Genomic DNA, 15,537 nt, shown 5'->3' with positions numbered 1-15,537 from the left:
AAATTAACATTTTCAATGTTTTAAGGAACAAGATGATTGTACACAAGCTAAAACATCCAAATGAAAAAATTACAGAAGTGTGAGAAAAACTGAAATCTATTCTTTTAGGTAATACTGTGAATCAGAACACTTTAGAGAAGCTTCAGAACACAAGTGAAATAAGAACACTCCTTAAAAATGTACATAGATGTATCCCAGAAATTTTCATAACAAAATATTTTTTAATAAAATATACTGAGTAAATTATTAGGAAAATGTACCTAAAACAAACACTAATTTTATAGCACCCACAGAAAAAAATCTGTATTATTCTAGCTTCATCTACATAAAACCACATACACACTGGATACAAGTATTACACAAAATAGAAAAACGCTTTGCAAAACATACAGAAACCTTTAAGAAAGAAATCACAGTCTAGGAAAAAATCAAAATACATTATTGCACAGTGTATAACATGGTAGCTGGTAGAACATGGCTACTAACCTGATCATCAAATAAAATTCCAAAGTCAAAATTATTAACACCATAAAAATTTACAAAGTCAAAATTATAATTAAATTTATTAACGCCATAAAAATAACCAAAATTAAAGTTTCTGATTATTCCAACTAACCAAAATAATGCCATTATGATTTCTCACTGGCATATTTGATTAATTCACCTTAATAAGTTAGAGCCATAACTTACGAAAACAATCAAGTATTGAAATTAATATATCCAGTTGTTCCAACTATTTTTTGGTTGTAAGTAAAAAAAAATAATTACCTATCTACACAGATATCTACTTTAACTTCACTTGGAATATTGTGTGTGGTTTTGTCTATTTAAGAGAGGATCCCGATTTATTAGAAACGGTTCAGAGGATGGCCACTAGAATGTTTCATGAATCAAAGGGTAGTAATTAAAATAAAAGTTATTTCAACTTATTTTATCTTTAGAAAAAAGGGTAAGAGGTAATTTTCTTGATGTTGACAAGTATATCTAAGGGGTCATATAAAGGATAAATCTCTTTTATTTGTGTTATATGCTGAAGAGGATGAGAGAAAACAACACTTAGATTTGGAAAAGTAAAACTAGGCTCCAGTTAAAACAGTTTTATTTTTCTAACAATGTGAATGAGTTACATATTAAGTATATGCCAGCAGCTTCACATGGACAGAAACTTAGGAAAATAATCAATTACTTCCAGAAATACATAAAGGTTCATGTAGAATTAAGCACAAACCTACACAATGGGCTATCCGTTCTCTGCCCACTATGAGTGTCAAAACCTGGTTTTTAACAGTGCGAGTCTGCAGACACACCACTGTGCCTCTGGTGGGGGGAGATGTGTGAAATATAAAGATGTGAATTAATTCATTACTTTTCTTAAGGTTCAGTACGTAAAGATAATCTTAAAGGACCAAATGGACCTATGCTGTGCCTATATTATGACCATTTTGTTACATAACTGATTACCTAAGAGTATCAATTCATGTCACATGAAATAATTAATTAACTAAAATCACAATTAAAATAATTAGTGATTCCAACCAATCAAGTAATCACAATTAAAACAATTAGCGATTCCAACCAATCAAGTAATCACAATACTGCCAGTATCAATCCTTGTTGAGGTTATTCGCCTTACTTGATTAGTGTCACAACTGTGTCAAGGATAAGCAATTAATCAAACTAGTATTTTCAATTATTAATGTTTAGGATTATTCCCATTATCTGAATATCACATGGAAATAACCTACCACATATCAGTTCTTAATCTCTAGAATGTCCAACTAAAATAAGATAGAAATTAATGAATAATATAGTGATAGCTTCCAACTTTTATTACGTGCAGTGTGGGGCAGCAAAGTACACTTAGATCTATACTAACTGTTAAACCTGTTGAATAAAAAACAGGACTGGTTTTAAACGTTTAACATAAATGTAATTCTTGCTTGCTGGGTTAGTGCAGCGAGACAGAATTACTCAGAAATATATATATTAGCAACAGTTTGGAGAGTTACATAAATAACTTTTCACTGAAAGCTAACAGAAAACTAGTGATTACAACTTATTCTGCACTGATAGAATAAATGGCCTTTATTCAATACTTAAATACCAATTATTACAATCTTACTTTTGTTTAGTTTTCTATCTAGATTGTTACTAACAATTGTGACTTATTCTGTCTTGCTAACAAACCCGTATATACATATGAATAGATCACCTAAACCTAAAAGTACTGGAATATTTATGCAGAAGAAATATACTTTCCTAAGAACAATCTCTATCCACACAAACATAAAAGTGAACAGAAAAGTAAACAGATCAGTTCTAAGAGTGTTTTGTGTTGTTGTTGTTTTTATCCCGAGAACATTTGTGTTTGTTATTTTGCTTAGTACGAACTGTGTATGCAACTCGTAAAATTTCATCATGCAGGTACTTCCTATAAGTTGGTAAAACAAAACAAAATTTTGATTTACGACAGTATTCTTGCATACAATATTCACAATGTTAAAACTAAAAGACTACAGTGAACATGGTTTAACACATGCAACACCGCTGCTGGAAAAGCATTCAAAAAATAAGGGGGCGGGGCTTTTGCTTCTAAAACTGTGCAGTCACCCTAAAACATCAGCGCCTTCTTTAGCAATGAAAACTGATCTTTGAACAGAAGTGGCTAGGCTACACAAAACTATATACAACTGATTTAATTTACCCATTATGTAGAGCTGCGAGTGCCGTAAACAAAACAGCCAATATAAAACACAGTTCTCTGCCATATGTACTCATCACTTTCAACAAACGAGACTTGAATTTGCCACGTGGATCTTTCGATTTGACTTTATCTTTCCCCATATCGTTAGCGGTCGCCATGATGACGTCATGACTAGCGGTAACCGTTTACATTAATTGTTTACCCTGTTGCGCTTCTCGACTGTTAATACTGCGAAAAAATGTACAAAATAAGTTTACAGTGGAGGATGGGCTACAACAAACAAATATATTATGTCAGTTTAGAATATTCCAATATAAAAAAAATCAAATATGAATAATAAATAAAAGAAACAGAAGTTAGTAATTAATAAAGAGGGTTTGCACAAGATTAGGTAAAATTGCGTGACAGGATATAAAAAAGTAAAAATTATGCTACTTTTGTTAATCGTTTATTATTAAGCAAAACGCTGTAAAAAGAATTATCCGCGTTTTCCCCAAAACTGAATATTTAGAGTTGTAAGCCTCAAGAAGTTAATTTAAACTAAAAAATGAAAGCTGTCGTAAACGAAATAAATATTTATGTTTTGCATATGCTGTGGTTATCTGAAAATATAATGTACGACATAATTTGTGTTAACAGTAGAAATAAAATAAACTGAAACCTGTGAGTTTATTCCACAGAAACATTCAAAACTTTGTCAAATAAATATATTGTTTGTTTGTTTGTTTTGGAATTTCGCACAAAGCTACTCGAGGGCTATCTGTGCTAGCCGTCCCTAATTTAGCAGTGTAAGACTAGAGGGAAGGCAGCTAGTCATCACCACCCACTGCCAACTCTTGGGCTACTCTTTTACCAACGAATAGTGGGATTGACCGTTACATTATACGCCCCAACGGCTGGGAGGGCGAGCATGTTTAGCGCGACGCGGGCGCGAACCCGCGACCCTCAGATTACGAGTCGCACGCCTTACGCGCTTGGCCATGCCAGGCCTCGCACAAAGCTACTCGAGGGCTATCTGTGCTAGCCGTCCCTAATTTAGCAGTGTAAAACTAGAGGGAAGGCAGCTAGTCATCACTACCCACCGCCAACTCTTGGGCTACTCTTTTACCAACGAATTGTGGGATTGACCGTCACATTATAACTTCTCAATATTGAGAAAGCAAGCGACAGTGCATTCTCGTTTGTTAAAACTATCAAAAATTGTTTCTGTTAGTCTAACTAAACGTTCTGTAGTTTGTCTGAATTTTCTGAAACCGTTTTGTTCTTCTGGTAATTTTAATGTTGTCTTCAGGAATGTGGAGAGTCTGTTATTGATTATTCTCTCAAGAATTCTGTCTACACATCTGGTCAGGCTGACTGGTTGGTAACTATTTGGTTTACTGCTTGGCTTTCCTTCTTTATGGAACATTAGTACATATGCATGCTTCCAAGAAACGAGAATATAACCAGAGTATAATGATAAATCAAAAATTATTGTTCAAATAATTTCGGAGTGCCTTTTTTTAAGGAATATGGCTTGTATGCTGTCGTCTCCTGGAGATTTGTATTGGATCTTTGTTAGTGCTTCTACGAGTTCGTGTCGGGGAATTGTGTTTGTGTTGTTGATTTGACAGTCATTTAAGTTGACTGGGAAAAGTGGTTCGAATAGCTCGCTGTTATTCATTATAAAGTTATTTACTTTGTTATAAAAGTATGTGTTCATGTCTAGGTTGTTGTTTGTTTTAAGCGTGTTTTGAAGTTGTTGTTTGAATACTTCTGTTTGTATGTGTTGTGTTCTAATGGTTGGTATTTTCTTATTGCTGTGTCTCAATTTGTAGTCTTTTCAAGTGTGCCCAAAATTGTTTTGGGTCTGTTTTTTTTATATATTCGGGAGCAGAAAGTGTCCCATTTTTCTTATTTTAATAATTTTACTTCTGCTCTGATTTGGTTTCTAATTTTATTTATTTGTGTTTCTAATCCTCTATCAATTATTTCCATTAATTGTCTTCTAAATTGACGTCTTAGCTTGATTAATGTTATTAGTTGTTTATGCGGTTTCTTGTTGTTGTTTTGGTATTGTTTTATTGGCTGTTGTTTGAAGGCACTCTGTGATTATTTGACAGTATTTATCGATATCAATTTTATTTTTAGCTGTTTTCATAATTTTGTTTGGTATTCCTTCCAATTTGCATTTTTGTAATTAATTTCTTCTTTTCTATATATTGTATTTTTATAGGGAGCGAGATCCAAGACACGCCATACAGGTAACTGATCACTGTCTACATATTTTCCCACAATAAATGTAACTAGTTTTTGGTTCATATTGTACGAGCTCAGACATATGTCTAGTATATAGCTGGTATTAGTGGCATACATAGTATGCGTAGGCGTGTCGTCATTTAGGAAGACTATATTATGTTTATCTATGAATTGGATGAGTCTTCCACTTGTATTTTAGGAGTTGCATCCAAAGTTAATGTGTTTGCTGTTTAAATCTCCCATTAAAATGATGTTTTGATTGTGGGAAAAGATGTTAAGTAAATTTAAGTATATTAGTTTTGTAGGTGAGCAATGTATTCCTGCTATTGTAACGGTCGAACGATTATTTAACAGATCGGTAGTAATATGTTCGTTGTTTGAGTGTCTGATACCGACAGATTAGTTTTATATAAGAGCAACATTCCTCTGTTTTTATCCTTTTTGTATAATCTATCTTTCCTGGTATTTTGAATCTGTTGTTTTTGTATAGTAATGTTTCACTTAATAATACAATTTCTGGGTTAGTTTGTTGAATTATGTCGTCGACCTCGTGTTTCTTGGATGTTGATATATACAACTGTGAATTTAGGTTGCAGTAGGTATCCTGCAAGTGTCGTTAATATTTGTAATATGTAGGGTATGATGGGGTTTTTACTGTGTTTATTAGGAGATCAATGCAATTTGTTGTTTGTGTACTGTGCTACAAAGTCTATGATGGAGTTGCTATTATCTTATGGTTTTGGTGTATGTGTATTGTTGTGTTTTGCCTGCGTCATACAGTTTATCGCAACTATTGATTTTTGATGTTCGTTTTGTTTTGGTTGTTGTTGTGAGATTGTTTTTTTTTTAAGTGTATGTGCATTTATAACTTAAGTTTGGTTTGAATTTCGTGCAAAGCTACACGAGGGCCATCTACACAAGCCATCCCTAATTTAGCAGTTAAGACGAGAGGGAAGGCAACTAGTCATCACCACCCGCTGCCAACTCTTTTACCAACTACTAGTGATTGACTGTCACATTATAACGCCCCCACGGCTGAAAGGGCGAGCATGTTTCATGGAAAGGGATTCGAACCTGTGACCATCAGATTATGAGTCGAGCGCCTTAACCACCTAGCCACGCTGGGGCCTGAAAGATGTCAGAGAAGGGAAGTTACAAATATGGAAAAGATGGCCATTACAGATGAAAATGTGAGGAATCAACGGCTGATAATAAACCAAGCATGTTTGGTGTGAAGGGGATTCAAACCCGCAATCCTCGGAGCAAGAAAATGGATGCAATCAAAAAGCAAATAATCACAAAATTCCAACAAGAATAAAGATGAGTATCCCTTCCACCAAGGGAAACTTCACTACATAACATAATGTATGTGGAATAGTTATAGAGGAAAGTTTTATATTTGAAAAATAACTTCATGTGAAAATACAGACGTGTGGTTAAACCGACTTCCCAATCTCTGATCAAGAAATACTCGTGTACAATGTAGCAGTTACAATACCACTTACTTAAGTAACAACGAAAAACAAGACAATGAAAAACAACACGGCAGAACTTTTAGGCCATGCCCAAGAGTCTTCTGTTGAAATCATCTTTTGTATGAACTTGACAGAAAAGTAGCCAACTGCGTAACTTCAGCAAAAATATTGTCGCAGAGAAGTCAAGTTGCTGAAAGTTTACTCAACAGGAGCATAACCATTATAGATAACTACCCAAGTGATAATAAAAGAAAATACATTACCATATCTTTGTATTATAAGCCACAGAAGAGAAAGTAACAGTTTTATGGTAATTTAAACACCTTAAATCATAAAGAAATTCTTACTTTTCCATCAAAAGTAGATTTGAAGTGTTTTTTTATTATCATGGCTAGTTATGAAATTTAAAGTTTGTTGTACCAATTCTTTTGTGTGTATAGATAAAGGCTGTTCAATAGAATTCAGAATGGGGTAGTGTTGTTGACTGTGGTTTTTTATATTGTAATTTTGCATTGGACATCTGAAATATTTCCAGGACATAGTGATGACACAAGACACCAGAAAGTTCTGTAATATCTAGGTCTTCCATATGTAACTTTGGAGAAAAACAGATATTAGATATAAACAAGTGAACAAACAATCGGAATGATTCATTAGTTATTGGATCTGTTACCGTATCAGCAACTAATCATGAAGTGTGTCAGCCAGTTTTAAGTTGTCAAAGATATTGGACAACTGATATTGTCATAGTTAGGACAATATAAATTGAAACAATGAGCCTTGTATCTTACAGTCAAATAATTAAATTACTTTTGTTTTTGTGAAGTATTATTTTAACCTAATAATAAAAATGGGCCACCTGTTGACAAAAACTGTTACAACGTACGTGATATAATGTATTTTATTAAAGCCCATCATTTCATTTGAGCAGCAGCACTGTAACATACTACAATGTTCTGAACATTTCACTGAACATTTTGTTCATTAAACTACAGCTTAATGACTTTCCTTGTTTTATTGTAAAACTAATCATGTCAATGTTCATGTGTGTGTGTGTAACATGTACACCATTATCCTGACAACAGTCGTTTTAAAAAACAAAAACTCCTTTATTGGTACAATAATCTAGCTAGCCTTTGGAATACAAATTACTCGTAATCTCCATGTTAATAATTCTAGCAGATAATTTAGTATGATAAACATTATTACATGACAAACAGATAAGATATGCTCAAGCAATACATTCAAGTTGTTAGCCAATATTTCAAAACTAATACAAAAATAGAGGTGAAAGAGTATATAACTACTGGGAATATATATATTTATATAAATACACATGCATGAGATTATAAGTAGGTGTTTTTAATGTATATTTATATAAATACACATGCATGAGAATATAAGTAGGTGTTTTAATGTATAATTATATAAATACACATGCATGAGATTATAAGTAGGTGTTTTTAATGTATATTTATATAAATACACATGCATGAGAATATAAGTAGGTGTTTTAATGTATAATTATATAAATACACATGCATGAGAATATAAGTAGGTGTTTTAATGTATAATTATATAAATACACATGCATGAGAATATAAGTAGGTGTTTTAATGTATAATTATATAAATACACATGCATGAGATTATAAGTAGGTGTTTTTAATGTATATTTATATAAATACACATGCATGAGAATATAAGTAGGTGTTTTTAATGTATATTTATATAAATACACATGCATGAGAATATAAGTAGGTGTTTTAATGTATAATTATATAAATACACATGCATGAGAATATAAGTAGGTGTTTTAATGTATAATTATATAAATACACATGCATGAGATTATAAGTAGGTGTTTTTAATGTATATTTATATAAATACACATGCATGAGATTATAAGTAGGTGTTTTTAATGTATATTTATATAAATACACATGCATGAGATTATAAGTAGGTGTTTTTAATGTATATTTATATAAATACACATGCATGAGATTATAAGTAGGTGTTTTTAATGTATATTTATATAAATACACATGCATGAGATTATAAGTAGGTGTTTTTAATGTATATTTATATAAATACACATGCATGAGATTATAAGTAGGTGTTTTTAATGTATAATTATATAAATACACATGCATGAGATTATAAGTAGGTGTTTTTAATGTATAATTATATAAATACACATGCATGAGATTATAAGTAGGTGTTTTTAATGTATATTTATATAAATACACATGCATGAGATTATAAGTAGATGTTTTTAATGTATATTTATATAAATACACATGCATGAGATTATAAGTAGGTGTTTTTAATGTATAATTATATAAATACACATGCATGAGATTATAAGTAGGTGTTTTTAATGTATATTTATATAAATACACATGCATGAGATTATAAGTAGGTGTTTTTAATGTATAATTATATAAATACACATGCATGAGATTATAAGTAGGTGTTTTAATGTATATTTATATAAATACACATGCATGAGATTATAAGTAGATGTTTTTTAATGTATATTTATATAAATACACATGCATGAGATTATAAGTAGGTGTTTTTAATGTATATTTATATAAATACACATGCATGAGATTATAAGTAGGTGTTTTTAATGTATATTTATATAAATACACATGCATGAGAATATAAGTAGGTGTTTTAATGTATAATTATATAAATACACATGCATGAGAATATAAGTAGGTGTTTTAATGTATAATTATATAAATACACATGCATGAGATTATAAGTAGGTGTTTTTAATGTATATTTATATAAATACACATGCATGAGATTATAAGTAGGTGTTTTTAATGTATATTTATATAAATACACATGCATGAGATTATAAGTAGGTGTTTTTAATGTATATTTATATAAATACACATGCATGAGATTATAAGTAGGTGTTTTTAATGTATATTTATATAAATACACATGCATGAGATTATAAGTAGGTGTTTTTAATGTATATTTATATAAATACACATGCATGAGATTATAAGTAGGTGTTTTAATGTATATTTATATAAATACACATGCATGAGATTATAAGTAGATGTTTTTTAATGTATATTTATATAAATACACATGCATGAGATTATAAGTAGGTGTTTTTAATGTATAATTATATAAATACACATGCATGAGATTATAAGTAGGTGTTTTTAATGTATATTTATATAAATACACATGCATGAGATTATAAGTAGGTGTTTTTAATGTATAATTATATAAATACACATGCATGAGATTATAAGTAGGTGTTTTTAATGTATAATTATATAAATACACATGCATGAGATTATAAGTAGGTGTTTTTAATGTATAATTATATAAATACACATGCATGAGATTATAAGTAGGTGTTTTTAATGTATAATTAGTTTACCATTATCAACATTCATAAAAACTGAAAACAAAACTACATTAATGACAAATTGGATTTAGGGTAAAACTGAAATAAGTTCCACTACGGAACAAGGTAACACGGAGATGAAATAAAATTATTAGTGAATGTATGAAAATGAACAAAGCCTATGGAAACAATAAAAAACAAGTTAGTTACATTTAGATTTCATGTCATTTATTTTGTTTGTTGTCAAGTACAAAGCTACACCAGGGGTTATCTGTGATGTGTGTGCCAAGGATATACAAAAATGTTTGTGTATGTTTACAACCTAAATTTATTGTAAGGTATTTCCAAGTGCCCAGCTTACTTTACCATGGGAATATTAAATAACAGATATTACAACAGAATAGAGATGAAACAGCTTTTATGAAGTGTTAATTTTGTAAAAATTAAATATAGATATATGTAGTGCACATCAAATGTAGGTTACCTTGTATAGAATACAACCTTAAAATCTAGCATTATCACACAGAATGTAACAAAAATGTTACTATTTGTTTTATAACAAAACCACATTAAGCTATCTGCTGTGTCTACTGTATCAAGTCTAACCCTAGATTTTGGCATTGTAAACTTACAGCTGACCCACTGAGGGACATGTATATATCACTAAAATAAGCCAAGTAGTTTAAACCTCTCATTCATGTGTTATTAATGTTATATCAACATAATATTTATATGCCCCCATCTTTTTTTAACACACATAACACTTAATGATTTGACTGGTTTGCCACAATTACGAGTAAATAAATGCATCAGATAAGAAAAACAAATAAACACACATTATTAACTGTGCAAAACATTGCAAGAAAAACAACTTTAATCATGAGATCTGGTACTAGATCTGTATACCGGTAAAATATTTTACCACATGATTCAATTCAGATTGTCATTAGCCATGTACACTAATGCACTTCAAAATATTTATTCATAAGAAAAATAATTTTGTCAAAAACTACTATTGAAACTAATGGAAAAGTTAGGCTATTTAAACTTGTTCATTACTGGAACTTTTAAGGCATAGCTATAAGTTTCTTTAGATTGTTTTCATGACAATACTACTCATAATTAACACATCACCATATGTGTAATGATCATGAGAACCAAGAGACATCTCATCAAACCCTTGTTTAAGACCATCTAATCAAAATAACAATTTTTAAAGGAAAAAATGCACTTTATTTGTTTGAAAGGTTTTAGGTAAAGCAGTTTTTTATATCTAGCTTTTCTTTATTTGATTGTCCACCACAGTGTAGAAACAGATGTGATATTATAATCATTAGTATTCTCTCTCTCAAAATGTACTCATCAACCACCATGTTTGACGTGAGGAGTCCAAGCCATAAAGAAAGTTATAGAATGCCCTGTTGCTGGCACCAAAGTGTTTGAATATGATAAAAACTGCAAAGCCTACTACACGATGAAAAGCCTCAGGCATTACAAAAGTTACCACAATGCACAGAATAAAATCAGTTTGTCTTAGAATGGATAAAATTATCATCGGGGGGGGAAGAACTGTAAACCAATCCAGAAATAAGATATCCACTGCATACAGACCAGTTAGTACCAGTGTAGATGCAAAGTTAACTATTCTTAAAACAGTGGCCATGTGAAATAATCAACAATATTTTATACAAAAAGTAGAAGTAGTTAAACCTAACAAAAAACAATCCTTCATCTCATTGTTAAATAAAATATTTAATAACAAAATATGCTTGACTCTGTATCTCCATCTCAAATGTTGTTTCTAATAAATTAAATAATGTTGAGTTATACTTTTGTCCAGGTATTTTCTTAGATGATATAAAACTCCATACATAAATCTCCACCTGAATCTTATGTCATATTTAGATTATCTACCTGCCATGTTAAAGTTATTCAGAAATGTCCAGAGGTTTTCTAGATTTTAATAAAGTACACAAATGTCACCACCTAGGTTCAGTTCAAGATGTATAACATCAATCTAATAGGTTTTAGCCATCTAGGTGACCTTCAGCTAGTGGGGAACTTATTTTATTAAAGAATCAGTTTTACAGTTAACTGAGGAGGTTTGGTTGACAGTTTTTAAGTAACTATAGTCATTATTTGTTACTGTACCTGTACATTAAATTAAGTAGGTCTTAACACAGTGAAAACAAGAAAGCCATTACAAGTAAATACAATATATTAGGTATCTTATACAAGTTATTTCTTCCTCACATAATGGAACTTGCACATTTCGAGATAGTTATGAAAGTGAGCCAACAATTTATTATTCTAATTCACAAGGGTTCAAACCAACAAGAATATTTCTACATTAGAGAAGAGCCTTCGATAACTTTTGTAAGTACAACAGTGAAACTGAGGTAGAGAGTCTATAAACAATTCATTTTACAGTAATCTAGCACTTAGAAATAAAAATAAATAATACAATCATATCAGGTAAAAACTAAAAACCAAAACCTCAAGAAATAAAAATAAAAAAATACTTTTCTGATTCAAAAGTACAATATACATCAGAACAAAGTAAATTTAGATATATATTAATTAAATAAATATTTTTTTTAATAATTCACTCATAGAGCTACAAAGTATCCAACAAATATTATGTCTGTACCTCATCCAAAATGCTACCTAACAGTTTTAATGTGATTTGGCAGATCAAGGAATATTAGATTTTGTGAAGACCAAAGTGGAAGTTTAGGCTAAAATGATAATAGTTGTCCATTAACACACAAGGTGGCACCTTCTTACAGATCATTTGGATTACAACTCCACTTATTCCATACAGATTTTAGAAGGTGCACAAGATGAACTGGAAGTCCACTTTGTAAGCTTGACGACAGCATCTGTTTCACGAGAGGTAGAATGAAAAGCTGAGATAACGATGAGATGTGTAGACTTGTCTTTGAGTAGCTCAACTTAACAAATCAAAGAGAACGTATTAAATATTTACACAATATAAACCTGAAAACAATAATTAAATACTTTTCTAAGCTGGTAAGGCATGATTATATTTAGTTATACTTCCAATAAAACATTGGTGTCAAAAGCATTGTAGGTAAAAGATATCACACACATGGTGTGGTTGAAATACTATTATACTATTTTTTTTTCCTTTTGAAAATCTCTGAAGGACAATAAAAAATATGATGTCAAAAATATAGTAGTGTAATAGGCCTAATACCAATGTCATAAAACAAGTGTAATTAAGAATAATATTTATAAAAACACCAACACACTACATTAAAATTATCTTTACTATGTAATCTTATATGCATGGGTGTGAAAGTCATGACCTGTTACAGAGCTCAGTTCAACATGGTTTTATGTATTTAATGTCAGAAAAATTAACTATCCATTGTCCCTTATGTTGCTGATGTAAAAGTAGCTGGTGAAGAACAATAAATACTTGATCCAGAGTACAGGGCTTCGAAAGAAACTGCATGTATGCTTTTGAGAGGTTCTGGAAATTTTGCAAATGCAATATGTGCAATAGACAAAAGTATGTTTTATTAACATGTGCATCACATCCTACTCATGGAGAGAATATATTGTCTATTAATACACAAACAATGAGTACAAATAGTTGTGTAACACAACCTACTTGTACACTTGAATGAAAGCTTGCCACATTTCACACAGACACAAGCAGTAAATTCACAATTATAGTCAGGATTCCTTCTCCGATACAGGGTCAGTCCAATGGACCAGCACTGTGCACGTTCAATTAACATGTATATTAGTAAAGTTTGCGAGTACAACAAGTATTTTTAACAAAGGTAAGTTGGGATATTTTCTTTTATCATTCACAGATAAGGGTTAAGATGAAGGGATAACATGATATTAAAAATGTATCATATTAGAAGTCATTACTTAACAGTACAACTGGTTTCACACAATAACATTTGAAAAACCCAGAGAAAAACAACAACATTTAAATGCATGTTACACAAATAAAACTGCATGTTAGTGCAATAAGCCGCTGAAGACAACGGCTTCCCAGAGCTGTTACAAACAGCTATTGTGTTGAGTGCACATTACTATCAATATAGCAGCAACTCAGAAATGAAAAATATAAAGAAACTGAAATAAATATCAAATACATTTTTGATGCAATATCTCTTATTTATCTACATGGTAAGTTACTTCTAAATAAAACAAGCTATTAGTCACTAAAAACCTCACTTCAGCTACAATATTTTATTATTTGGAGTTCAAACATACAGTCAATCTACAGAGAATTATTTTAAACTATACAAACTAAAGAGTTAATGTACAACTAGTGTGAAATGGAAAAAGAGAACTAAAATGGACAAGATACCTGCTATGCTTGAACTCCGTGTATTCTGACCACAGTGTAAACCTGTTATAAAAGAAAGCTGACGTTATTCCAGAATTTTCAGTTGAACATTTATTCATACCCCGACACACACACACACACACTTATACAATATTTGAAATAATTATGGAAGCACACAAGTGATGAGTCAGAAGTTCACACTTTATAAACGTTTTTAGCTACAGTTTGGGAGAATATGAACCTAACATCTGAGATTTGACAGAACATTATGTAATTGTTTATTTCAAAAAGAATACTATTCTTATTTAATCACAACATAAAATGGAACAAACTGTCAGAAGTCTGAAGAAACTACATTTGACACATTAATACGTTTTCTTCAGTCTCAAGTTGTCTTCCAGCAGGAAAAAAATAAACAAACAGAGAGTCAATAATGCCCACGTTTACTGGTGACCTTTTAATTCCTTTAATGACACATGGGTATTTGTTGACCAGTTTGTTTTCCTCATGCAACAAGACAACGCAAGACTGACGAGTACATAAGAATGTGTAGAAACTAAATTCTCTAATATCAAGACTCCTAAACGGTTGTTCTTTTTACTGTGGTTTTTTTCACTAATTGCTATGTATGTTTTGTTATTTTACTATTACTCAATTTGTTATTTTTACTGTGGTTTCTTCACTAATTGCTATGTATGTTCTGTTATTTTACTATCACTCAATTTGTTATTTTTACTGTGGTGTCTTCACTAATTGCTATGTATGTTCTGTTATTTTACTATTACTCAGTTTGTTATTTTTACTGTGCTTTCTTCACTAATTGCTACGTATGTTCTGTTATTTTACTATTACTCAGTTTGTTATTTTTACTGTGCTTTCTTCACTAATTGCTACGTATGTTCTGTTATTTTACTATTACTCAGTTTGTTATTTTTACTGTGCTTTCTTCACTAATTGCTATGTATGTTCTGTTATTTTACTATTACTCAGTTTGTTATTTTTACTGTGGTTTCTTCACTAATTGCTATGTATGTTCTGTTATTTTACTATTACTCAATTTGTTATTTTTACTGTGGTTTCTTCACTAATTGCTATGTATGTTCTGTTATTTTACTATTACTCAATTTGTTATTTTTACTGTGGTGTCTTCACTAATTGCTATGTATGTTCTGTTATTTTACTATTACTCAGTTTGTTATTTTTACTGTGCTTTCTTCACTAATTGCTACGTATGTTCTGTTATTTTACTATTACTCAGTTTGTTATTTTTACTGTGCTTTCTTCACTAATTGCTACGTATGTTCTGTTATTTTACTATTACTCAGTTTGTTATTTTTACTGTGCTTTCTTCACTAATTGCTACGTATGTTCTGTTATTTTACTATTACTCAATTTGTTATTTT

At 30.7% G+C, this 15,537-nt stretch overlaps 2 protein-coding genes across 6 annotated transcripts in view; both read right to left on the bottom strand.

Moving 5' to 3' along the window:
* Nucleotides 1-2,898, bottom strand: part of LOC143224754 (thioredoxin domain-containing protein 11-like) — a 29,253-nt gene extending 26,355 nt beyond the window's left edge. Inside the window, 1 exon segment of the mRNA XM_076453024.1 lies at nt 2,705-2,898. Coding sequence (XP_076309139.1) covers nt 2,705-2,862 — 158 coding nt within the window. The 5' untranslated portion in view covers nt 2,863-2,898.
* Nucleotides 2,899-10,641: 7,743 nt separating this feature from the next.
* The window catches only part of LOC143224751 (uncharacterized), a 29,949-nt gene continuing 25,053 nt past the window's right edge, over nt 10,642-15,537 (bottom strand). Inside the window, exons 10-11 of one of the 5 annotated variants that reach the window (XM_076453019.1) lie at nt 14,156-14,197; nt 10,642-12,752 (exon numbers count right to left, since the gene is read on the bottom strand). In XM_076453019.1, the coding sequence (XP_076309134.1) occupies nt 12,610-12,752; nt 14,156-14,197 (185 nt within the window). In that variant the 3' untranslated portion in view covers nt 10,642-12,609. The remainder of the gene's footprint in view (nt 12,753-14,155; nt 14,198-15,537) is intronic. The other 4 variants (XM_076453023.1, XM_076453021.1, XM_076453020.1 and 1 more) reach the window with 4 other exon arrangements.

Source organism: Tachypleus tridentatus, chromosome 9 (assembly GCF_004210375.1).
Source record: "Tachypleus tridentatus isolate NWPU-2018 chromosome 9, ASM421037v1, whole genome shotgun sequence".
NCBI classification, from domain to species: Eukaryota; Metazoa; Arthropoda; class Merostomata; order Xiphosura; family Limulidae; genus Tachypleus; species Tachypleus tridentatus.
The sequence above is the reverse complement of the archived record's forward strand: the minus strand, read 5'-3'. Positions and strand labels throughout refer to the sequence as shown.